Below are 27698 nucleotides of genomic sequence, written 5' to 3'. Positions count from 1 at the left end.
CTCCTTTGGTGTTGCAGTAGCTTTCTTGCCTACGTTCATTCATTTTGGGGGGATATCAAGTCACTGATATTCCAAAACCTTCAGGTAACTTATAGAAAGTAGAACAATACAGAAAAATCATTTCACCTTTAAACACGACAATAACCCCAAGAGCACATCCGAATCAAAAAAAGAATGGCGCAGATCTAAATCCAATAGAAAGTCTATGGTGTGACCTGAAGACGGCAGTGCACAAGAGCTGCTCTTGCTGTCTTGCAAACATTGCCAAGTCAAGATGTGAAATGCTGATAGACTCCTACACAAGAAGACTGAATGCTATGATCAAATTAAAAGGTGCTTCAGCAAACTGTTAGTTTAAGGATATGGACACTTACGCAACTAGCTTACTGTGTTTTGCCTTCAGAACTGCCTTCGTTCTTCATTGTATAAATTCAACAAGGTGCTGGAAACATTCCTGAAAGATTCTCTTCCAGAGTTGCTGCAGAATTGACTATGAAAGGGATTAGAAAGCCATTTCTTAGCCCATGACTCCGATAAACCACAGTTATAGTATTTTTCCACAAAAGAAGAAAACCTGGAACAATAGCGATCCTTCCTGGGTGGGGCAAGCCTACCAATGTTGCTCCAACACATTCACAACACATCCAGAAGGACACTGTCATGGTTTGTTTTGGTTTTTAATCTCTGCAAGTCTCTGTGGATACTTTGAAAATCATTCCCCTGGATGAACTAATTAGACATTAGCTTTTACATTTACAGAATTTACAGATTTATTCCCATCAGTCAACTCCCTGGAGAACTGGAAAGCTCACCTGTGATCATCTTGTGCTCCTCGTGTTGCTTAACCTTTCCTCGTCTTTAAATAAAGATTGTAAAACTTAATCTGTCATCTTTATTAGCTTTGCATTTGAGTCCACTTGCAACACTTGGCTTAATCAGCCTTGACAGTCACAAAAGAGTTCATGTTCATGATTCAGTCATAACAAAGAGATTAGGCAAAAACGCCATCCACAGAAGAGGCTCGTCTCACATTTGCCAAAAAAAACATCTTCATGATTCCCATGACGTTTGGGAAAACATGAACTTTTTGGAATGTTTGAGTCCCGTTACACCTGATGTAAAGCTAGCATAGCATTTCATAAAAAGAACATCATAGCACCAGTCAAACATGGTGGTCTTAGTGTGATGGTCTGTGGCTGCTTTACTGCTTTAGAACCTAGACGACTTGCAGTAATTGATACAACCGTGAATTCTGCTCCGTACCAGAAAATCCTGAAGGTGAATCCCCGTCCATCAGCTCTGGCACTGAAGTTCGAGAGCACCCTGGTGATACAGCAGCACAATGAGTCGAAGCTCACCAGCAAGTCCACCTCTGAGTGGCAAACAAGTCTGGACTTAAATCAAATGGAGATGCTTTGGTGTGACCTTAGACGGACCTTAGACGGACCGTTAATGCTCGGAAAACCTGGCTAAATTAAAAACAAAAGAGAAGAGTGGGCAAAAATTTGTGAAAGACTCTTTGCCAGTTATCACTAACAGTTCTTACCGCCAAAGGTGACACAACTATTTATTAGGTTTCGGGGAAAATGACATTTCACACAGGGTCAGGTAGAATTTTTATAGTTTTTTCCCTCTTAAGCATCATTTAAAAAAATGCATTCTGTATTTGCTTTGTCTAATAATGTGAAACATTTAAGTCTGACATATAAACAAAAAACTGAGAAATCAAGAAGGGGGCACATAATTATTCACAGCACTGCACATACATTTACATTTAAGTCCAGGTTGTGATAGATGCAGATACCGCTGCCCTCTCGTCCATGTCAGAAATTTTTCACCTCAGTGAGACTTTTACCTCGAAAAATAATAAATGATAAACCTTTTTAGTTCCTCCCTATTACCTCCTTATCTCAAAAAACAAAACAAAAAAACATGTTCACCTCATAAAGTTTTTATTTTTCCCTCTTTTGCTTAAGATAGATCTGCACACATCCTTAGACCACACACACTCATTTTAATGTTTATACAAATATCTTATTTTGTAGCTTTATGTCTTCGTGTCTCATCCTTTTGTTTCAAAACAAAGCATGAGAAGGAAAAAAGAAAGAAAGAAATGCAATTACAGATTTATAGATTTTTTCTATGCTGAATAGACCTCCTGAAATAACTAGTTGTTCAAGAAAACTGCCTGCTTTGATCAGATGAGTAGTTATGAGTAAGATTAAAAGCAGCGCACCTGTGGCATTTTGGAAAGTTATTTTTACCCTGCTTTAAATATTCATTGTTAAGTGACAGAAATTCAGTCAGGTGGTGTGTGTGCTGACGCCACTCCCAGTCTTCCGATAGCTGCTCATAAATCAACATATTTGTCACCTTCTGTGCAGTTGTCAGTTCAGCACTTTGAGGTAATGAGGCTTTAAAACTGATACCGAGCAAGATAAACGCACCTGTTACCGGCTCCCGCCCCGCCACCACCCTTGACTTGCATTTTTGCTCCTGATTTGCATATAAGCAGTGGTTTGTTGTTCAGTATGTAAGCTGCATTGCACAAATAGCATCATGGCCACAGATATGTCTTATGTGATCTTAATAAAAATGCACATGTGGGGTGAAATAAACGATTGGCTTTCAGTAATTCCAGATTCAAACAAGTCAATTTAGAGTACAAAGGAGGATTTATTAGCACTCTAAATATTAGTTCTTTTTTTTTTTTTTTTGCCTGTCCCGTTTGGCTCTTTTGTCATCAGAATTGTTGTCTAAAGGCAAACAAAGATGCCCAACGGATTTACTTTACCAAATTGACCATCCCAGCCTTGCCGTAATGGTCCATTTGATTCACCTTTTATTGTTTATTTTATTTTCACTTACTGAATACGGGACAGACTTGACTGGGGGAAAGAAGGGGAGAAAGAAAGAGGGAAAGAGAAACAGCTGAGAAGAGGGATGGGGGAGAAAGGCAAAAAACAAAAACCAACAGAATGAGCAGAAAAAAAAAAGAAAAAAATGCATATATCAATCACCTGGATCACCTGCTGAGAAAGAAAAAAGAAAACAAGCAGAAGAGAACAAGAGTAATAGAATAAACAACATCACAATGATATATGGGAATATGACAGTAAATACTAAATATTAAACATTATTGTGCAGCACATAAGATCAACAGAACACAGTGTGCTTTGAGGTAGGAGCCAAAAAGGGTGTAGTTTGTGGGTGTGATCACCCGTGTGTACACCTGTGAGCATGGACGCGCTTGTTTTTTTGTTTTTTTTAAAAGGTTCCTTCATGTAATGATCTGCTAGAGGGTGTGGGGGAGCCACAGCCCTGTCCTCCAGGGCATGAAGCAGGTGTGGAGGAGATCAAAACTCCAGACATCCAGAGGCCCTCAGAACACAAGAGACCAAGGAAGACCAACAGAGGGGCAGCCGCGCCACTGTCCCAGAAAGAGCTGAGGAGAGTCCCAGATGAGGGCTCACTCAGCAGCCGCGGAGCAGAAGCCGGGGGGGGGGGGGGGGGGGGGGTTGCAGTGACGCGCCCGTGAGCTCCGCCGGCAGCCAGCCGTGCCTGAGTGACCGAGCCCCAGGCCAAGAGGCCGGGGGCACCCCACCTCCGAAGTGGCCCGAGCGAGCCCCAGGCTCCAGGCCCCGATAAGCGGCCGCCAAGGAGTGAGCCGGTGTGTACCTGGACGCCCATCCCCGGACACAGAGAACCACCAACGCACCGACGTCTGAGGGAGTCCGCCACTGGCAGGGGAAATATTAGTTCTTTAGTGGCCAAAAAGCAGGTAAAAGTTACCCATTCATGGAAATGGTTGCCACCTGTACCACTACACACTACACTACACTGAACTATGACTGTTGAATGGCTTACCATGAAATTCGGTGTAATATCTATCTATATAGATAGATATTACACCGAATATATATATATATATATTTAGTTATATGTATGTATATGTTTCTTTGTCCAGTTTCTTTAATTATTTTTAATGGCTCAGTTAAAAAAAAAGAGCACTATCAAATGCTGGCGTGAAAAAGTAAGCGTCTTAGTCATGTTAATGTGCCTTGGGCATATTCGACAACACCTGAGGGTGTGTGTGGTAGGTGTCAATGTTAAATTAAACTGTCACAAAAATATATACCTTTAAAAAAGTCAGAGCAGGAGGAGTTGCTCAGAAAAAGCCTTTGTGATGAATGGATGGTGATGACAGGAGCTGCTTTCATTTTGAGCTACCAGGAAGAAACCTCTCCAATACTACTGCAGAGTGTGTTTGTTTACTGGATTCTTTGCAGCACACTTCCAAGTTAAGCATTATGAAAACCCACCTTATTTAAGGATTCTACAAGACGGCATTTTTCTAAATTATTGATGCATGATTAAAGCCCTGTGTGTGTGTGTGTGTGTGTGTGTGTGTGTGTGTGTGTGTGTGTGTGTGTGTGTGTGTGTGTGTGTGTGTGTGTGTGTGTGTGTGTGGCCAGTCATTGTAAAGATTCAGCCACATTCCTACACATTCAAAACTTGTTCAACAAAAACAAACCAAACAAATAAAGAAGTAATTAAAAGAATAGTGCATATATTTTTCTCTGCATCAAAACAGATTTAAAGACATTATGCAGATCAGGTCACATGCATGTTAAAATCAAGTATTTCTTCTGCGCTAATTAACTGATTTCTTTTTCTGCAGAAAAACCCCACGTTTCAATCATTAAAAGCAAAAAAGCTTCTTGAGGTAACTTGGGGCTTGAAGACTGCCAGTATGTGCAGCTTGTGAGCTGCGTGTCCATGGATCAGTGTGTGCACGTTTGTGTGCACAGTGCAGTGTTTGAGTGCGTAAGTGTGTGTGTATTTTGGGTGGGGTCTCTATGAATCGTTTCCCCACCCTGCAGGGAGTAGTGCTTCCTCTCCAGGGTTCAGAAATAACCAACAGACAGCTTTATTGTTCGAGAACCTGCCTGCTGTCTCTCTCTCTGACACACACACACACACACACACACACACACACACACACACACACACACACACACACACACACACACACACACACACACACACACAAAGACCCCATCCCTTTCACAGATCTGTGCAACTGACAAGTAAAGTCTTGGTTACACCCTGGCTCAGAGGAAGGGAGGAAGAAGGAGAGAGCGAGGGAGGGCGAGAGAGGGATGCACAAACAGGGAGGGAGAGAGCGAGAGAGAGCTGGGGGTGGGGGGTTAAAGGGAGGGGTTTGTGGACACTTGATGTGCTGACAGGACAGTGGTGGACACACCCGGACTGTGGCGCCTGACCTCCTGCAACAAACAGAGACGGCCTTACACACACACACACACACACACACACACACACACACACACACACACACACACACACACACACACACACACACACACACACATTCATGTAACATCATCCTCCCTGGTGTTGCAGGTCGTGTTTGCTGTGTTCAGCTCCATGTTAGCAGTTTGTGACTCAGCAGGATAACTACAATCTGTTTCTTTTATAATCCGTGCCTCTGTCTTACTCAGAGGTCGCTCACACAGACTCAGCAACGCACTGCACTCTTCAGATTTACTCGAGTACTGTAACTAGCTACCTGGGTATTTCCATTAATGGTGCATTCATGACTGTGTCTCCAATAGTTTTCAGAGATATGTGTAACTTTGCAGCTAAGGACTGTTTTTCAACCATGTGATGTTTTTATAAAAATTTACATTGAACTCCAAAGGAGCATCTAAAATGGTCTGAACGAAATGATCCTCATCACTGTAAACACAGTACGATACAGTGAAAATGAATGTTTCCACAGGTCTCAGTGACTGTAAAGCCACGTCTACTAGCAATAACTTTGAAGTAGTCACTTTCTTGGTGACTTTATCAGCCTCACATGATCACATTTCATTAAGGTTATTAAGGTTTGAAGGCATTTGTTAACGCACAGCTCTCTCAAAGTCTCGCCACAGCATTTTAGTCAGATTTGATTTTTTTTTTCTTTCTCAGCCGTTCTGTTGCGGATTTGCTCCGGTGCTTCGTACCATTGTTCTGTCACTGTGCATTTAAGGTCAAACGTCTCCACTTTGGTCTGCTCTGTCCAAATAACGTTGTTCCAGATATTTTGTGGTTTGTTCAGATGTAGCTTTACAAACTTGAGCTGTGCTGTCATGCTCTTTTTAGAGAAAATTGTCTTTCTCCTGCAAACTCTTCCAAACAAGACAAACTTGTTGAGTGTTTTTCTGATGGTGCTGTGATTGACTTTAACATTTTACATATGCCAGCTGAGGCCTGTAGACCCTGAGATGTAATTCTTGGGTTTATTTTTACAACTCCTTTGTACCTGAGGTTGAACCTGCTGGGTATCATGTCCTGGGAAGATTAGCAGCTGTCTTCAGTGTAAGTTTGCACTTAATTTTTAATTTTACCTGGATCTTTTGATCAATTTTGATATTTTTTTACGAGTTCAATATTTTTCCTCACCACTGTAAATACTTTAAGAGAGCTAAGTAAAAACAGAGTTCCTTTCAGGGTTTAATCAGGGTTAAAGGTCAGAGTCAGAGAACCTGAAAGCCTTGAAGCGTACCGTTAGTGACTCACACCAAGAAATTAATCATATGCTGACACTTCCTATGCTGTCATCTACTGCTAATCATAAAGAGTGTGTTATAATAACTACAGAGGATTTGACCAAACAGAGGTCAAACTTTTATGACTTAAGTCCTAAACAGCTCTGATATAAGCGGTAATAAATCATTGTTCTTTTAAAATGCAACCTGCCGCATCCTCAAAGCACCGATTGGCATTTTTGCTGCTTTGATTTATAACAGTTTATTAAACAAACACGCCCTGACTGTTTTATACTCTGATAAACTCGATATGTGGAATGAGAACAATGAATAAGAAAAATGCTTTGCTGCTTATTTTGAGGCACTTTATATTAATTATTTTTAAAGATAATTTTACTTATTTTGACTATATATACTCTAGTTGATGGTTTTGGAGCACAGTTGAATAATTTATTCAGACTTTTAAATAACAGGAGAAAAAAGGAAATGAATGATTTCTAAGAGAATTATTCAATCCAAGACTGCATTCACTGGCTGGTTCTTTGCATGCCATCATCTGATTGGCTCTAAGAGATCTCACAAAAAAAAAAAGTGTTAACTTGACATGTGCTCAAATAATTGGTAGACTGAAAATATAAATTGCAGCTAAACTGTAAATATGACACACACACACACACACACACACACACACACACACACACACACACACACACACACACACACACACACACACACACACACACACACACACACACACAACATGTTTCCATTGACTGGGAGGAAGAAACAAAACAAAGTAAAATAAGAGGCATCTGCATGCAGAATTGCACAACATTGACATGTTAGCTAACAGTTGGATCTGAAGTGTCTGGGTGGCGTGATGAAACACTCACACACACGTAGAGACGGCGATGTTGAAACAGACTGGGTGGAATATATATGTGCAATTTCCTTGCCAAGAATGAAATTTCTTAGAAGCGACTTACTGTTGCTCTGTTACCAAAGCCTTTTTTAATTTACATTTAGACTTTCTGACACACCCAGATGTGCTGCAAAGAAGAATAAACTCATCTGAGGCATCTGCCAAAACAAACCCCTGTGACAGATTTGTGTCAAACATGATTTCTGGTAAGGTTCCTGTAATGCAGGGTGGATGGATGACGTGAAATAAAGTGCAGCGATAGCGAGACTTCATTAAAAATAAAACTTATATTACAAAAGATTAATAAATATAATGCGAGTGTTACTCTCGCTTCTGGTGTGGTAGAGTTCTCCTCTCTCGCTGGTGGTAAAACTAGCTTCCATAATGAATACAAACTTTTACGCTGTTGTCTACCTGACACACACACACTTAAATGTTACAGATAAAATACAAAATGAGGTTAATTATATAATGAAGTCAGCCATTTAAAATCATAAAATAATAGAGCAAAAGCTACTATCCAGCATTTGCAACATTGAATCTAATTACCAAAAATAAATACACAATCCATAACTAAGGTTATTTTACTGTGTTATATTCACCAGCTCAATGCATTTAGTTCAAAGTGAGCATCAGAATGGGGAAGAAATGTAATTTAAGTGACTTGACCGGTGACCCGGTGTCACTCCTGTCAGCGAAGAACAGGAAACTGAGGCTACAATTCCCAAAACTAGACAATAGAAGACTGGAAAAATGTTTCCTGGCCTGAAGAGTCTATTTCTGTTGCAGTATTCAGATGGTAGGGTCAGAACGTGGTGCAAACAACATGAAAGCCTGGATCCATCCTACTGAGTGTCAAAGTTTCAGCCTGGTGGAGTGTAACGGTGTGGGGGGGAATCTTGGCACACTTTGGAGCCCTCAGTACCACCTGAGCATCATTTAAACTGTCTTTACGCTGTACAGACTCCGCTGATGAGCGTTTAATTAATTTGTTTAATTAATTAATTTGTTGTTTTATGTTTTATTTTTATTTCCACAGCATACCTGAGCATTGCTGCTGACCACGTCTATCCCTTTACGACCACATTGTACTCAGGGTGAAGGAGATAAAGGCCTTGAATCGGACTTGAACCTTTAGCCTTATGGTTAATACATTTTTAATAACCATGTAGAAAAATGATCTCCATTGTTACTGTAAAGCTGTAAATTACATTCAGGAAACTTGATAAATTCTCTGCAGTGCATCTATAAACACTATCTGGATGGCTTTCATAAAGGATTGTTATAAAACTTGGTTTAAAGAACCTTTAACTGAGTCCTGTTTCACTTTCACTCCCTGTTCGGTTAGATTAAGGCTGCCTTGTTAGGTTTAGGAAAAGATCGTCGTTTTGGATTAAAATACACCAGTTCACAGCCTAAATCTGCACACTGAATACACTTTAAGGGTACCCAGTGCATTACAAGCAACACCTTATCTGTATCTCCAAGGAGGATTTAATGCACCGGAGAATAAAAACACTGATCGAAATCTTTTACAGACGATAAAGAAAAACAGTCATCTTTAACAAATGCATATATGTGGACAGTGTATGAAATATTATATGTGAGTATGCTATCAAAATGCCATCGTTAAACTTTCAGCACAATAAATATTATTAAAAATGAACCTTAAAATAATCAGTGTTTATTTCACAAACTAATGAAACAACCAATAAAACAAGTCCACATAAATCACAACATTATTTTTGATTAGAAACATTACTGTTATCTAGCAATGTTTGCTAAACAGCATAGTTGTCCAGCCACTTTTTGAACATCAGTAACACAAGCAGATACAGATTACAGCAAATCAGTTTTGCTTTGATTGTTACATAATCAATATTAATATTACATTTAAAGCCTGGTAGCAACTTTTTCTTTTCACTTACAGCAGCAGAGCACGTGTCAGAGGTGGGGTCAAGGAGAGGCTCCTGCCTGTCACAGACTCGTTCAGCCAGCGGTGAGTGCACTAATACTGATAATGACGTGTGTTTTAATAGTCTGAGACATTAACATTAAATGGACTTTGTGGATATTTCTGTTTTTTCCAAAACATCCAAAAGGAACAAATGTCATTAACTTCTTCTGTTTCCTCTCACAATCCTATTCAAAGTGAGATCAAACGAATAATGAATGGGGAGAAAATAGGAAAATCATTCTTAAGCAAGTTAAAACAAACATTCAGATTATTATTATTTTTTTAAATAGGCTTGAGGGTGAAAGTAAAGCGAGAAGCTTCAAAGGTCTTGTTTAATCAGGACCTGACTTTACAGCCTCCATCGCTCTGAATTACCTGGGCGCTAAAGGGAAAGTAGCTGCTTATCAATATTTAGTGCTGCTGCAGTGCTTTATGGGCTGTTACTGACACTGCCTGACCTTTTGTACTGACCCTCATCACGGCACTTGATGTGCTGTTACAGTCCTTTAAACAGAGCATCACTGATGATTATAAACCATCTAAATTACTTTATAAAGCACATGAAAGCGTGAAATTTATATTTGCTGGTGCATAAAGGTGAGCAGATAACGTCCTACCCTGATATATTTCTTCATATTTCAGGGGTTGGTTTAGTTCCTCCTGCACACATCCTTTACTGATGGCACAAGGGATTTTTTTTTGTTGCAGCAGCAGGATAGAATAAAAACAGAACAGTCTACAATGAATTTCTGTTCAATTAAATTTTATCTACATAGGTCCAAATCACAACAACAGTCGCCTCATGGTGCTTTATATTGTAAGGTCGACCCCACAATAATGCATACAGAGAAAAACCCAACAATCATATGACCCCCTACGTGCAAGCACTTTGGCGACAGTGTGAAGGAAAAACTCCCTTTTAACAGGAAGAAACCTCCAGCAGAACCAGGCTCAGGTTGGGGTGAGAGAAGGAAGACAGGATAAAAGACATGCTGTGGAAGAGAGCCAGAGATTAATACCAAGTATAAATTGGAGTCTAATAAATATATATATTTCAAACCACTGATGCACAAATACAACAGCGATAGAAACAAAAAAAGCAAAGTGGGCCCTGAGTATTCACTCATATTTTATTACAACCATAAGCAGAAGCCATACGTTAGAGCAGTGGCTTCCCAAAGGTAAACAAAGCTAAACAGATCATCTCGAAACTAACACACAGGTTCTTCATTATTACTGAAATATAATAGCTTAAAATTCCTCCATCAGGCTCTTGGATGGCGGGAGTTCGCGTCAGGTTTTAAGGAGGATACAGGCATGTGGTGTAGCTGATCCTGCTGGGAAGGGCTGGGCACGGCCGGGCTGAGGCGGAGTGTGGACAAGTAAACAGATGCCAAGTCAAATAAAACTCTGCAATGGAACAGCTCTGGGCAGCAGGACACATTTAACACAAACACACACACTTTGTACACATTCAGTAGACTGTTTACACACAGCGTAGGCAGCGCAGCAGACGCGGGGTGATCCAGCTCCATCGCAGCTCACTCAACCAGAGAAAATCTGTAAGCCGAGTTTCAACCACAGTCATGTGACAAATCATCTTTCCCCAACAGAGAAGAAGCTTGTTCCCTTTTCAGCCTGTAACATTAGGAGCTCTGACACAGCAGGTGCGACACACACACACATGTGCACACACCACTGTTACAAAACCCCATAATTGCAACATAAGAAACCTCATTTATCAGGCGGTTCTGGTGGGCTGTGAGGTGTGGCCACGTAAGGAGCAGTCATGCTAATCAGTGACATTTACAGACGAAGGTGTGTCTGGCTTCTGGATGTTATGTAGAGAACATGACTCTCTTTGTTGCTGCTTCATGGAAATCTCCACTCAGCTGCAGTGTTTGGTTTGGATCAAGACATGAGCTGTGCCTTCACCCCACAGATCAGCGAAGCAGTTAACAGACAGTATTAGCAATTCTTCTGTTGATCCCTGAGGCTCAGGCAAAGTCTTTGTTCTCACATGGCCGGTCAGAGGTCATTTACAGAGCAGCACCACTTCTGGACCTGGAAGGCCTGGCTTTCTCAAATTCATGGTGTATTTGATTATGAGGGAGTAGCTGATGCAAACAGATGCCCTGCACTCCAACTGAATGCCACTTATAGGGCCCAAAGGGCTCCACAACCAGAAAAAAGTCCAACATATTTTGGGAAAAAGAATAATCAGGTGTTGAAGTTTGACTGGGAAAGACATTTCTGAATGAGCTTCAACCACTTTTTAAATTATTATTATTAGGGTGACAAAAGTTAGAGCGGCAAAGCTGGGATGCTTTGTACAGGTGCAGAGGAGGGATAGTGGATATACTGGACGAGGATGCTAGGGATAGGGGCAGCTGAAGGTACACGTTTAACTGTATTTTTTATATTACTTATTAAAATAAAACATTATTTTATTAATATTTGAGGCAGAAAAAAAACAGCACACTCACCTGTGGCTTTCTTCCATTTTTCAGTCCTTTGTTTGCAGCCATGTCATCTATTGCCAACATTAATTAATTATAATTTAATTTTGGGTGGTTTTTTTGGCCATGCTCAAAAGTAATTAATACACTTCAGGATATTCCAGGATTGCTTTTAACACTTGGAAATCCATTGATGTCAGTGACTGCCTGAAGTCTATAACTCAGGGACGTCATCAAAGACTGTTTTTCCTCCTTTGAGATATTCTGTCAGACTTCTATAGCAAAACTTTTGTAAAACACCTTGAATTAGAGCTGGAAGTCTGCATTTCAATCACACGCGGCCTGTTTCATTCAGTATTCACTTTGGTGGTGTACACAGTTCACCAAACTATAAAAAAAAGTGTCTTATAGACCTACTAACTGTAATATGATCATTGCATAGCGTATCAAACTGTAGCTAATTTTTAATTCATTAACATCCCAACTTAAGCGTGGTATATAGAAACGCACCATTTATGTGCTTCTTTTCTTTAAATTGAATAAGCACATTTTACTCTTGCACACAAATAACCTGTAGCAAACTCCATGAGTGACATTTCTGTGATTAAAAACACAAAATCAAACAAGCAAAAAAAAAACAAAAAAAAACAAAAAAACCCATCCAAGAATGGCTCCAACCCGACTGGGTGGCTGATTAAGACATGCTTGGAGAGGCCCGTGAACAGGTTTAGGAATGGAAGGAGAAAAAGATCTCTCGGTGAAATCGTATAGTCCTCTTGCATTCTGCTTGACTAACAGAACAACCCAATCACAGAGGGCAAAAAACAAAACAAAAACTAAGCATGCATGTACACGCACTACAAAATATTTTGCAGAAATTCAGTTTTCTGTCTTGTCTGGGGTCTTGCTGTTGGTGTTTTTTTTGGCTTTCCTGTTTCATGTACCCACTCTCACACTATATGCAAACTAACAGGGTCACAACTTGCCCGAACACGCCGCTTCTCCAACCTCAGGAGGAGTTCCTGTTAACAAATACATGTCTGTGTTTTAAGTACGGTGTACAGCGCACGTCTATATACTGGAAACCTTATATTGGTATTCAAAAATGACTGACTGATGTTTAGACAGGAGGTGGAAGAATCTATACATCCGACACATGTTGGTCTGGAGTGCAACACACTCACTCACACACACACGCACAAAGAAAGCTGGCTTCAGACGTGCTGGAAGAATATGAAATGTATTTTAAAGTACAGAGTAGCAATAATCATAGTAAAACAGAACATGTGCAAAGAGAGTCAGGGGTAAAAGAAAAATATCTTTACAGTGTAAACCGACAGGTTTGTTGCAATCAGTGAGAACATTGACACGCAGTGACATTCAAACACTCACGTACAGGCACACCAAGCTGCAGCTCGGGCTGAAGAATTCAGTGTGTTGCATACAGTAAATGATTTACGGGTGACAGATTGTCTCAACAGCAGAAGTTTTCCTCTTTAAAGTTAGCGTCTTTTGCCGTAATTTTGAGTAGCTCCTCAGTAAATGTGTGGACTTCCCCTCGCTGGAGCGGCACGGCTAAGATATCAGATTTTTCCCATCAATGCAGATGAATTGACATGTGTTTAAAGGTGAAACAACAGGATGTGAAATGAACTGGATTTATTGTGTTGCTTTTCCTGGAAGCTGCTGTAACTTAAATGAAGTTCAAGTTCAAATTGCGCAGGGCCAGGAAAGCCTAGGAAGAATCAAAAATAGTTCACCCCTGATCTCAGAATATGAGCACCATCATCATCATTTAGCCGATGTTATATTTAACCTTTGCATTACAAACCCCCCCCAAAACATTTTGCTGCCGTTTATTTCTTCACCCATCCCTTCATCTCACCTCCTTCTTACAATCTCATTTTCTTTGGGAGGAACTTGTGTTTCTTAATTAATGTGATATTTGTAACAGTGCTCTGAATACTGCAGAGTGGAGTCTTTGTTCTACAAGCTTGCTGTACATTTTTGCTGCATCCAAAAACACAAACAAACTCCATTTATCACACACACACACACACACACACACACACAAACACAAACACACAGGTGCAAAAGTATTTTAACAGCCGAGGCCCGGCGGTACAGTCAGCGCCATCTTTGGGGATTATTTATGTTTATTTATTAGAGCACAGGAAGAGAGTACTATCCCTTCAACCTCAATCCCATTTCTGCCACTATTTCATCTGTCCTCTTATCATCATCATCATCATTATTATTAAAACATTCCAGAGGCGGCAGGATCGAGGCAGAGACTCATTAATCAACCCTCGCCAGCAGGTGAAGCAGCGAGTCCACAGTCCTGCTATCGTGCTGCTCTCTGCCCTCCAGCTTTGATGCTGCTGTGACTGTCTGTCAGACGGACAGTGAAGGCAGCGCCTGTCCGTCGGGGTTGGCGTTTATCCCGAGGTTGGAGAGGAGGCCCTGGAGGTGTGTGATGGTGTTCAGCAGCTGCTTCTTCTCCTCCTCCAGTGCAGAAACCTGCTCCTTCAGCTGCCCCTCTGCCTGGGCCAAAGCCTCCACTCGACTCTCCAGGTTGCACACTCGAGCGTGGGACACCTGGGTGAGAACAGCGAGGGAGCGGTGACCTAATGGAACAAAGAACGGGCAAAGGCAGCTTTTCTTCTTTTGTGCAAGCGTGCGTGTGTGTGTGTGTACCTGGAGCTCCTCGAGCAGGTCGAGGTTCTGCTGTCGCAGGCTCTGATTGGTCCTCTCCAGCTGCGCAGCTCGCTGGTGCTGGTTGAGGGTCGGGGGCGTGTCCAGCAGCTCATCCTGCAACACGTGGTACTCCACCTCATAGGCTTGGAGCTGCTTGGACACATCCATCTCACAAACCTGAAGCAGAGGCATTTAATAACTCTCAGCTGGGTGAACATTTGAACTGCTTGCAAACAGGAGAATCGTGTTTCCATCGTGTCATACCATTATAAAAGAATGTATGTGAGGAGGATATAAAAGGAATATGACCAGGTTAAAAGTGGGTTTAATTGTTATTTTTACTGATTTGATTGATCTAAAACTCTTGCTTTGGCTTTGTAACTATTTAACTGAGTAATAATGGAAACTCAAAGTACTCCACAAGTTTAGCACTGCTGTTTATAACTCGGCTCTCATTATTGCAGCTCGGTCGTTATTCCTAATTGTTCTCACCAAAGACAACATTTGGAGGCAGTAAACAAAAGCAGCCGCACAATCACACAATTCAACAAGACTTCAAACACATTCGGTTTAGAGCTGCTCATTAACTGAGATTTCTCATATATATCTATATATTTAAATTAAAAAAATAGTCTTTTGCTCACGTGTATTCCCTTTATTTCACTGAGGGCACTTTGTGTTTCTCAGCAAAATTACGTTATCATTACTCACAGCAATGGTGGTCAAAACTAGGAACAAAGCCTCGTGTGAAACTGGGGATGTTTACTCTACAATGTCAACACATTACACACACTGAGCAGGCTGCTGTTGTCCAGACCAAAGAATTTTTCACATTTCGGCATTACAAAACAATGAACTGACCTGGAGTCTCCACACATCCAGTATGTTCACTCCCACTTTTCTTTTTTTTTTTCTCAGATGAAACTGTGAGTCATAACACATGTAACATATACATAATCCGATATGAAAAAGTGGCACTGGAGGGAAAGTACCGGCAAGTAAGCAGTTTGCCATCTCATAGAAATTATAAGATAAGCGCGTACCTTCTAAAGTATAGCTTACCATGAGTTATTAGCTCTGTGTCATCTGTGATAGCTAGGGATGGGTACCGGTATCGGTTCTGACATAAACGGTAGTAACCAGACCGAAAAGCAGCGCACATTTCGGTGCTTTATTTCGGTGCTTTTTTTTTCCTGAGCTGTGATACACTTCTAGCCAATCATTTTACGTTTCCGAGGATAGTAGGCGGGCCCAGGTACGTACGTTCTTTTAGAGCAGAGCTACAGATTAAAAATGTCCAAGGCGAAGCGGTCAAAAGTCTGGCTGTACTTCACAGCAAAAGATGCAAACTCAGCAGCAACAAGTGCTTTAAGCTGATACTGTGATACTGTCAAAGGAGGTAACACCTCAAATCCGATGAAACACCTGGCGACGCATAGCGTTTTTTTAAAGCCGAGAAATGCGCCGTATTTGATAGCTTGCTGCAAGAGCTCACACCGAGCGCATCTACTGTGCGTGGGTTGCCTGTTATCGGACCCGGAGTTAGCAACATCCCCCAAGAACCCGAAGAGGAGAGTCCTGGCCCCTAGCCCTGCCAGTGTAGCAGAAATGATGACGGATGATGATGGCAGCAGCAGCAGCCGTTCTTCTCCGCGTGAGTAGCTTAATGTTGTTCGTGTGTAATTTACGTTGAGTAGGCTAACCACGTTATTACATTAATGCATGTAAGGTGAACTAGCAAACATCATCATAGCTACATGTGGCTGTCTTCTTGTTTGATGGCAGATACTCCCTTCACCCTGGCCAAAAAGGCTAAAATGACCAAAGAAAAAGTGGAAAACAGCTAAACATGAGAGGTTTTTGGACAAAGTTTGTGTTTTTTCCATTGATTAAGCACTGCTTCCAGCCAAGAGTGATACCATATATGCCCTCTAGCTGCAGAAAAGGCTAACATTGTTATCTTTTTACAAAAAAAACAGCTGAACATGAGAGGTTTTTGGACCAATTTTGTGTTCTCCATTCTTTAAGCACCGGTTTGAGCACCGTTTGAGCACCGGCACCATTTCAAAAGTACCGGTTTGGCACCGGTATCGGATAAAACCTAAACGATACCCATCCCTAGTGATAGCTGACAGCCACATTACCGCGCACCTTAATGGTTAACATTTTCTCATGGCAACCATAAATTACACTAAAAAGTGAAACCTGACCAAGACTATGAGATTTTACCCACTCGAGTCGATCAGCGTGAGAGGCCCATCTTACTGACGTGGTATTTTTCCAAATGGTGACGCATGAGGTAAAATTTACATAACTTCACACACACACACTCCACCCATCAGCTGCTCTCATCACTGTTGTAAAGGCAGGGTGTGGCTGGCCCTGATAGCCTCTGTCACTCAAGCAGGATATCATTCTCCTTTGTCTCATTGTGAAGCCATTAAACTGTCTCCTTTAACTGCTGCGAGTTGTAAAACCAGATCTCAAAATGAAACATCTGTTCCGTGAACTTAGTAAAAATGTTTTAATAGTTTCGTGAGCTCATTTAGAGCAACAACAGACAAGAAAAGAACGTCCAGTTTTACAACAGCTAATCTGATGAGCTCGGTGCTGGTTATCGTGTGAACGATGTCTGGTATGAGCGTGAGTAAAGGCACAAAGTCGCCAAAATAAACTGCAGGAGGACCACCAGGAAATTTTTTATAACAAACCTCACAGCTGAACATGGAGGACATTTCAAAGACAAACAAAGGCAAACTGGCTAAAGCTAAAGCTATCCAGAGCTCAGAGCCAGCCACAAGCCAGCAGCCTCGGTATGAGCAACGGATCAAAGATGTTACGAGGAGAATTATGGAGATAAATGAAAACGTTTATTACATAAATCTTCTCCACCTCCTCAATCCAAAGTTTTATCTGTTAAAACTTTGGATTGAAGACGAGCTGATTTTTGCCATATGTCAAATATAGATCTTAGAAAGAAAACTGAAAGCTGCAAAAATCTGTAGCATTAGGTCCCACAGGAAGTAACAGGCGTTCCTCTGTTTTCACATACGAAGTTCAGATCATTTTAAATAGAATGTTTGTGTTATAAAGGCATCAAATTGTGCAAAAGATCAGTATTTTTGTCACACCGGCTGTTGTAGAATCAGCGTTTCTGCATTTTCAACTAGAGCATGGCGATATGACCAAAAATATTTATCACGATATACATTTGAAAATTTGTGATAACAATATAACTAACGATATAATTGACACTAGACAAAATACTTTACAACTCCTCAACTTTATTAGTGCAAAAAAACAAAAAACAAAAAAACAACCATGAATGTATTTTCACTTAAACAAGCAGCTGTTTTTTTATGTGCATTAAAGTTATATAAAAATTTAACAGTGCAAATGCAAAATCCTTGCTGACAGTTTAACCTAAAGGCATTTCCAGTGGAAATTGGCCAACATATCCTCAGCATAACCATGTATCCACAAAACTTAAAAAGAGGTTATACACATAATAGGGTAATATTATGTTGAAGCGCAGTACGTATCACTCCGCGAGGCTCCTTCCTACGATAGCCGTAATGCTCCGACAATCCATCAAGCGGTGCGGGTTCGTAGCTTAGCAAAGTCGTACTGAAACATTTGACTGATTTTCGAGCGCCGTGTACGACATAAAATTGTTTCCAGGTCAGTAAACACAACCAGAATTCATACATAAGGCACACGGGATTATAAGGGGCACTGTCGATTTTCAGAAAAATCAAAGGATTGGTTTTCCAAAAAACACGGTAATAACGACGGCCCGCTAGCATGCACTACCAAAAATAGTGCTTTGTTGTGTATCTGATGGACGAAAGCTAAACCAGTTCCACACCACTGAAGTTGCAGCATTTTTACAAACCAATTCTGGTTCATCCGTTTCATTTAACGATCAACTTTCGCTCTTCTCATTCTGCGTCGCCGCCATGTGCGTATGTAAACAAAGGCACTGCGCATGCGCCAGTATTACCGTGAACGGTATGATATAGCCCAGCCCTATTTTCAACCATAGAAAAGACCAAATATCAAGAGTCTGATAGAAAACACTGGGGGAAAAAAAAAGAAGTTACTTTTTACCGCTGACTAACATTTATCTAGAATAGTTATGCATCACTCGCTCTTTAAAATGAAAGTACACACGTACATTGTGAACAGATATTTCTTTAGGAATTCATAGAGAAAGTCTTTCTCACTGTCCTACATCCAACTAGTTGTTAGTTTTGTTTCAAACATGAAAATTAAAAATCACGCCAGACCAATTGTTCAGCAATGACTCAATTATCTCAATAGGCAAGGTTATTATCGTTAATGAAAACTAACGAAATAACGAAAACTAGAAGTGAAAAAACATTTTCGTTAACGGAAACAAAAATAAAAACAAAAAAAGGAAAACTAACTAAAACTGTAATGAGTGTTCACAAAACTAACTAAAATTACCTGAATTTATAGCAAAAATGTGTTTAGTTTTCATTGATGTGTGCGTGTCATACAATAGTCAAGGGTGAAAATAAGTTTAGTTTCCAGATTTTTCTCTTGCTGTCTCATTATGCCAGCAGGTGGCAGTACGTTAGTCGAGTCGTCTGTGTTGCCGCTCCGTCCACGCGCAGAATCATGTCAGGAAAAGTCGGGAGAAAGCGCCAGAGTCAAATTTGGGATTACTTTGAACATGACTGTGTTTTGGATGAAGCAAGTGTCTTGTAGTGGAAAGAGACAAATTATGAGGGGCATTTCTAAAGGGAAAAAAATCCCACAAACCTTAAAGTGCACTTGAAAAGCTCACACAAGAAGGTTAACCTAGCTTACCTTGAGAAGGTAAGGGAGCACACTCAACCCTCATCCCCAGAAACAGAAGCTAACCCCAGGCAAGGCAGCGTGATGCATCCCGAGACAACAGGACGGAGATATCTACATAACTGTGTGAGTCAATTGCCTTCAAAAAGTTTATCAATTCATATGAACCAAAATTATGAACACCCGGTGCTGCAAGAGTTAATAGTCTTATTGGGGCCAAGATATACATTTTATAGTTGCCTGGTATCAATGGTTGTTCATCTGCCTTTATTTATTTATTTATTTAAAGAACCCATAGCTGGGAATGTGAGTTGTCTGTCTCTGCATGTTAGCCCTGCGACAGGCAGGCGACCTGTCCAGGGTGCAGGGTATGGTAGCTGGAATAGCAACATACCCAAGGATAAGCAGAAGAGCATGACTGATATGATGAAACTGGGATTTTGTTACACTTAATTATTGCAAACACAACTAAAACTATAACTGAAACTAATCAAAACTAAACTGAAACTAAGGATTTTCAAATAAAATAAAAACTAAACTAGCAAACAATTGGTAAAAACTAATTAAAACTGATATAAAATTGAAAATCTGAAGTCAAAACTAAATAAAAATAAAAACTAATGAAATCGCAAAACTATTAAAACCCTGTCAATAGGACGATGGCTCACAACCTTTCTATAGCTCCCAAAACTCAATACATAAGATCACACTGATAAAAAAAAAAATTAAAAAAAAAAAAAAATAGATTTCTGTACTCCAGTGTTAAAATTAGGGCTGCTCAATTAATCGAATTTTAATCACGATTACGATCTGGGCTTTCAACGATCATTAGAAATGACTGAGCCGATTATTAGCCCCTCCCTCGTGCTTTACTCTCGCGCTGCTCCGTGTGGCAAATCGAGCGCACCTCTCTGCATTTCGAACACGTGTCACAACAATTAAGAGGACCCGAGGGAAGCTCGGAAAGCTAAGCAGAAGTTATTTGGAGAGGAGAGTGACTGCCGTTGGTTGAAAAGAGAGGTAAAGAAAACTTCAGTGGTGTGGAAACATTATGGGTTCGCGGAGTCAGACGTGGATCAAGTAGACATAGTGTGTAAACTTTGCTACAGTGTCGTAGCTGCACCACAGAGCAACACTGCAAAGTTCACTAAACATAGATGTTTACATTTTTCATTTATTTTTTATATTGCAAACATTTGCACTGTTATCAGTATTTGCACACTATTTTATATTATTTTTTAAAGTCATTATTCAATACATTGTTATTGTTAAATAAATATCGTCAAATAATCGAGATCTCAATTTCAGTGAAAATAATCGCGATTATCATTTTTGCCATAATCGAGCAGCCCTAGTTAAAATGAGTAGTTACACATTACTAAACAACTTTGTCTCCTTGTCTAACCTGGTTGATGGTTTTCTCCATCTGTACAAGGCCCAGGTTGGGTAGCATGGTCTTGATGAAATCCACAATAGACTCCAAGCTGTCGTGCTGCAGGATCAGAGGCTTGTGGCTCCCCAGCAGGCTTAAGGCCACCTTGAAGATGACCTCTGACCCCTGCAGAAACACCATATCTGACAGAGGACAAAAAGGAAGGATAAGTTACAGAGGCAAGCGGGGAAAAAACCCAGAAAACACAGGGAAAGGAGGCTAAAAAAGGCTCTAGCGTGACGGCACTCTTAAATTACATATTGTAAAAATCAATACTGACATGTGCTGACAGCAGAGCTTACCCTGTTTAATGGCAACTTAAAGGCTCATTAATGGGAAGAATGATTTGACGTCAGCAGAAAACGTTTAAGCAAACATAAATGTAGGCCATTGTGAATCTGCAGAGCCAGAGAGCATTTGTGTGTGTATACTGTGAATACATCAGGGTGTGGTAAGGGTTAGGCAGGATTGCATGAGATCATACAGAAGATTAAGGAATGGCAGCAGAGGTGTGGGCCCCACAGATGATATCAAAGACCTGACAGTGCAAATGTGATGGCCGCTAAGCGCAACACACGCACGCTCGTGCACGTCAACACACACACAAATGAAGTGTTATGCTCAGATGAGCACAAGGAGCCAGTGAGTCTGGTTCAATGACTGAGTACTATGTAAGAAATTAGGCGTGAAAACAAAAGTGCGGAAGGAATGAGGTAGAGAGAAAGGCAACTGCAGAAAACATATACCCTCTGTGGGCGTGATGGCATTTACACAAATGAGGAAAAGGTCACTTAACAGATAAACAGTAACTGTAACTGAGTCTCAGTGTGCACATGACTCAACTGAATCCTTTACTTTGCCTGAAGTCCCTCCCCAACTCCTTCACCAAACTTTCAGGATTATAGTACTACTTATCTTCAATCAGTTACTAAAATTTCATTTAGCTCTGACAATTTCCTTTCAGCATTTTGGGTTCAAGATCTAATTAGATGAGATACCTAGGGAGTAGAGATAACTAAACATCACTGTAAACGCCCCGTCATCCTTTTTCCTGTCATGCGTCAATACTGCTGTGCTTCTATCAGGAAGAAGAAACAAGGCGGCGACCCACCAAATCCACTGTGCAGAAATAGAAAGCCTTCAAAGCTTACCAAAAACTCTGGCCACAAACCCGAGGGGAAAGTGTGAGGCGAAGACCGTGAGGAACCAGGGGGTGGCATATAAGCTGGGCCCGATCTCCTGCTGCTCCAAGTGGCTGTAAAGATCCCTGTGATAGTCATGAAGCAGCCGCGACAGCTGGTACATCTGGATCTGAGAGGAGCAACAGCACTTCGTTGTAAAGGTGTAACATGACTTTGTATGAGGGGCTTTTATTATTTCACACATGCTTTAAAAACTGGATCTGTTATACATGAACATTTGTAGGATTTTAATAGAGAGTATTCAGGAAGACAAACGTCTTGGTAAAAAATGGAAAGATTTTTTTCCCCTTAAGTTTACGACGCAAACACAAGTTTAAGAATGGACCAATAACACGACACCTTATTATGAGGTCACCTCCTTGGAGGGTAAAACGAGGGCTTCCTGTGTGGTATGACAATTATTTTTTAAGCAATTTTTCACTTATCATTAATGAGCCACTCCGTTCATTCACCATAGCAAAGTATAGAGTATTGCACTAAATGTGAATACTTTCCTAACTCCCTCATACAAAGTGCTGCGGTGAGGTCATATCAATTTGTCTTTCTACAGAGCAACTCCAACGTTATCCGTGGTAGATCACATCCACACCAAGTTTACCGAAGGTGCCTCATTTAAAGTGGTATAAGAAATAAGTTTTGATTAGATTAATGTTAAACTGAAATGCTGACAACAGTGACTCTTAAACTAGTCAGGGTACACTATGGAAAATGGCCTTTTTACCAGTGCTGGATTATGCAGATGTCATTTAAGTGTATGCTGCTGCCTCACTGTGTATTATCGTCACTTAACACTCAAAGAGAACAACACAGTTTATTTTTAAAACCATCTTTAATTAAATTTCACGTTATTTATGATCGGGGTTAGCCATATGAGTGTTTGTACACAAGGATGGGAAAAACTTTTAAGCACCTCACAGAACTTTCAGGTTAGGCCTCAGCCATAAAGGCCAGTTGTTGACTGCTTGGCAACCACTATTCCTGGATGAAAATGAGGATGCAACCAGTTACATGAGGTTCCTTGCAAATACTATGAAATCAGTCACACAGACCTAGAACATAGTGATCCTGTGGCCACCACAGACCACAAGGGAAAAATGTGTCTACCTCAACCAGCTGGTGAGTAGCTGCTGGTTGCCGCTGAGTGAAATTGGTCACAAAGAGCCACATGGTGCTGCCGTAAAAGCTTGTAATCACTTTGATTAACAGCAGATTTGGCACAGTTTGTGTGGAAGAACCAGACTCGCCAGGAATTCTTTCAGCTGCTCCCCTCTTGGGGTCACCACAGCAGACAACCTGCCTCATCCCGTCATCATATTTGCTTTGACAATATAGAATTTCTCGTTTTGACCTCAAAAACCACAAAATGATTGATGAGTTATTATCTGGTTTTGTACACTTTCATTCTAGCAGCAAAGTAAAATGAGGGATTGTTCACAAAAGGTGTGTATAACGTTCACAAAGTGGAAAGCCGTCAAGGACCTTTTGAATTTATTGATTAAGGATCACGAGCACCAAGATCGTAACAGCACTTCGTTCATATTCATAGTTTGAAGCTTGAGAAAAAGCAACAGTCCTGTGCAATATTATTGTGGAGTATGCCGCATGTTGGACTGGTGTTGGACTCCCTGGATTAGCTCACAAGCTTTTTATTGTTACGTGACCTGCGCTTGAATTCAGGAACAAAACACATGATGTTTAGCATGATAACAAGGTTGTTTAGCATTTAACCATAGTATGTAGCTCTTTTGGTTCTAGTTCTATCAAAAGATGAAATTCAATCCCACACTGGAATTCAAAACCAATGACGTAGTTATCTGTAACACGAGCACTATTTACCAACTGTGTGGCGAGTACTAATGCAACTAAATTCCAATGCCAAGCACTAAGACCATGTCTCAACCTCACCAACGCTCTAGAGGCCATTAATTCACTGTTTTTGTTTGAAAACGAAAACGTAAGCAGACGTGTCATCTAAAAACAAAAAAAGGGGAATAAGAAGCATCAAATTCCAGAAAATGTGAGTTAGTGACATTACTCAACTACATAACCACTGGAACTGGAGGGCTTTGCTCATGTGATTCAAGTATTTAAGAAAGGGAAACATAATGTAGATTAAGTTGTTTGGGGACACTGACAAGAGAATATTGTGTGGGTGAACACTGTACCTGCAGGATAATCATGTCAGGCCTGTACTGTTTGCGGAGCCCAGCATCGTACATTAGAAATTTGAGCATGTCGAAGGCGTCTTCTTCCCCCATGTGTAAAAGCAGCACTCCAGCGATGAAGGACAGGCCCTGGCAGTATCCCACCTACAAAAACGACAACCACAAACTTGATGCCGACAACACAGGGGAGGGAAACTCTCTCAAGTCTAAAAGACAGGTAACAGCTGGCTTTTTTTTCTTCCTTTTTTCCACTGAATATCAAAAGAAACATGCAGAATGAAAGAGGAGAAAGGCAGAAATAAAGCAAAAACAGAATTCAATGATACCTCAGGGTCAAGCAGTGAGTAGGCTTTCAGGATATTATAGAGAGACAGCTGTCCTGCCCCCAGCTGGGCTTGGAAATATGGATGTGTGGGAAAAGTACGACCTGGAAGAGAAGAGCGGAGCGGCATATTATCTCTCAGCAACGTCCGTAGTTTGCATTAAATATTATTTCAAACTAATGCACCAGATACGCAGTCGAAAACAACACTGACACAGCTTTAGAAGTGTAACATTTTCTTCTCATGGTTTATTTTAATTCGCTCTATTCTATTCAGCAGCATCTGGGTGTGTCCATGTTTTTGAACAAAGCATATACACTGCTGATCTTCGCTGTGGATGCAGAACTTCTCACTTTGCTGTTGACGTTAAAAAGGAGCTCAGTGCAGCTGCATGCACGTACTCTTTTGGAGCAAACACACTTACAAACAGGTTCTTGAGAAGCGCACAGATGAATGCAGCTTTTTAAAGAGAACCGATCCCCGTGCTTCAGAGGCTTAACGTGTATTAGTGGATTGGACGTGTATGTTTCAAAAATGACAATAAGGAATGCGCTCCATTTAAAAACAAAACAAAAAAGCACTCTAAGGAAGGACAGACTAGTAATTGGCAGGTGTGTGTCAGGGGACTGAGGACTTGATTTACAGTTAGTGATGTGAGGTTTTAGAGAACCGAATGAAAACCGTGTGAGTGTATATTAAAGGAATGTGCGTGGGGGATTTAAGCTGGTGAACATAATGTCATGACTCCCTCCCCTGCCTGGAGGAAAGTGTGTCTATTCTGCTACATAAAAGGTGTGGGAATGCAATGTGTTACGCACCTACATTCTAACCAAAAAAATAAATAAATTCCTCTTTTGCTTGTTTATGTGAAGGAAATAGCCTTGAGCTGCCATAAATCTTCTACCTGCATTCTTATTTTTGTAGCTTCAGTGTGACAAACACTGTGTTTATCACACTGCATATAACACCTTTATATTAGACCATGTATGCAAACCACCAGTTTGTATGTGCACGCCGTTACAGCTGTCCCTGCCCTATTAGATGTAGAGTAAATAACATGAAAAACACAGGGTCAAAAGCAAAAACTGAGGGAGGGGAAGCACTACAGGGACAGATCTGTGGGTGGATGTGTCTATGTATATATATGTGGGTGTTATATGGGTGGGGTGTAGGTAGTGAGTGTATGTGGGTTTTTGGGTGGGAGGTGTTGGGAGCATTTAAGGGAGAAAGTGTTAAAATGAGGTTTGACAAATACAAAAGAATATATGCAGTTTATGTGGCGTTTGCTATGTACGTTTGACTTCTTGGTATCACGCAGAAGGAAATTTACATTTTTCACAGTACTTGTCAAAGAATGACCATAAACCAGTGGGAACAATGAGGTGTTTGGCTACGTGAATTTATAAACATCACACACGTCACACAAAGAGACTGACAAATTGATTATTTAAAAGCAACAGTTCTACTAAAATCTTATGTTTCTTTTCCTTTATGCACTGTAGCTACAAAGTAGTGATTATGCTTGGTATGCATGCTGACTGAAGCGCCAAACAAAAGGATTAGAGAGGCTCCCGTGCTCACAATCAGCTGTTGCACCTATATTAAAGGTTATAGATGTACAGGGTATGACGACAAAGAATCAAACACTTTACTTTCTAAGTAAATATGGCTCTTAAACCATTAAAGGCATTCTCCTTATAGCCGTTCAGCTTGCTCCTGTTATGTTTGGCTCACTCTTCGAAAGTCTCATTCTGAACACCTGAAGGGGAAAATCTGTGATACACACTTTTGACAGTTTTGCTGCACGTTCAACCTGAGACGCCTCTGGGTCATTCCAGTAGAACTCGACACTGACTGTCTAAACACAAAAACACAAACGATGCTCCTGATTGGGCTTCAATGTTAAAGGATCAGTCCAAGGTCATGAGGAAACTGCCAGTGTGAATCTGCAAGTGGTCTAAGTGTGACTGTCAGGGAGTCATCCAAACGTTGCAAAACAGCATAAATAAGAACAGAAAAAAAGGCAATGAATCAAGTTTAGCTCACGAGTTTTTTTGTTTTTAAATTACAGGTTCTTCAACAGGCAGCCTGCAGGCCAACGATCACCAGTGGTAATCAGGGGTTCAAATGGGATTAATAATGCGTTGGCAGTGTTTGTGGCATACATAGCATTTAGAGAAAATATATTATTTAAAGAAACAACCAACTTACATTTGGCTGTAAAAGAAAGTGTGTAGGCATTTTATGCATACAACGACTGCAATTAGACTAAAGTTATTAGACTTAACTGATGACATAAAATGTGTTTATTTATTTACTGTTTTGAATTAGACTGCGATTCGTAAAATATACACATTGTTAAAAATCACTTTTGTGACATTGACGACATGGGAAAGCGAATGTACCAGGCACATTTAGATAACCCACACGCAGTTTAACCCTGCATGTTAACCGTGGATGCATTACCCAGGTCGATGAGGATGGCATGTTGCTGTGAGGTGAGTTGTTTCAGCAGCTCTTTGTATGGAGTGTGATTAGAAGGGGGCCGGGAAGGGACTGTCTGTGTTAGCCGGTACTGTTCGGCGAGAAACTTCCAGATCTCTCCTCTGTGTTGCCTTGGGACACCTGCCAGACAACGATAAAGGAAGGAGAGGGTGATGAGGACAAACGTGGGACAGAACGCTACCATGTTGAGTGAAACGCGTCCGCCATGTCCAAAGGGATTTCTACCCTTCTTGAGTTATTAACTATTTGTACATGCCTGTAGAACTTAGTAACAGAAGTTGTCTCCATCATAATTTTAATCTACTAATATCCCGAGCATCGTTCAATCACCGCTTGCCCGCTTCTTGCATGTAAAATTTACTCTCAGCTTCCTCTCAGATGGATTATTGTATCCCTAATTCACCAGGTTCTCAGACTGCTATTTGTTATATGGTGACCTTTCTGTGTGTAAATACGTGTGTTGGACTCGTTGTTCGAGGCCGTGTGCACAGTAGATAACCTTCCTGTCCACGCTGCAGAACATGCTGATACTAGAAAATGGACAGAACAAAAAGGCCTGATGATTAGAGACACGCACCAGAGATAAAAATGTCAAGGGGAATAGACACCGAGTTCACTGTGCCCAAAAACAGTGAGTAGAATGCCTCATGGAATTCAG

The 27698-nt window shown here is 40.8% G+C and overlaps 1 protein-coding gene across 4 annotated transcripts in view; it reads right to left on the bottom strand.

Moving 5' to 3' along the window:
- Nucleotides 1-13119: 13119 nt before the first annotated feature.
- Nucleotides 13120-27698, bottom strand: part of tbc1d1 (TBC1 (tre-2/USP6, BUB2, cdc16) domain family, member 1) — a 56476-nt gene continuing 41897 nt past the window's right edge. For all 4 annotated transcript variants that reach the window (XM_080880864.1, XM_080880866.1, XM_080880865.1 and 1 more), the window contains 7 exons: nt 27002-27160; nt 24539-24639; nt 24213-24356; nt 21997-22156; nt 20819-20988; nt 14590-14766; nt 13120-14490 (listed from right to left, as the gene is read on the bottom strand). In XM_080880864.1, the coding sequence (XP_080736990.1) occupies nt 14287-14490; nt 14590-14766; nt 20819-20988; nt 21997-22156; nt 24213-24356; nt 24539-24639; nt 27002-27160 (1115 nt within the window). In that variant the 3' untranslated portion in view covers nt 13120-14286. The remainder of the gene's footprint in view (nt 14491-14589; nt 14767-20818; nt 20989-21996; nt 22157-24212; nt 24357-24538; nt 24640-27001; nt 27161-27698) is intronic.

Source organism: Rhamphochromis sp. 'chilingali' (assembly GCF_963969265.1).
Source record: "Rhamphochromis sp. 'chilingali' genome assembly, chromosome: 4".
NCBI lineage: Eukaryota > Metazoa > Chordata > Actinopteri > Cichliformes > Cichlidae > Rhamphochromis > Rhamphochromis sp. 'chilingali'.
The sequence above is the reverse complement of the archived record's forward strand: the minus strand, read 5'-3'. Positions and strand labels throughout refer to the sequence as shown.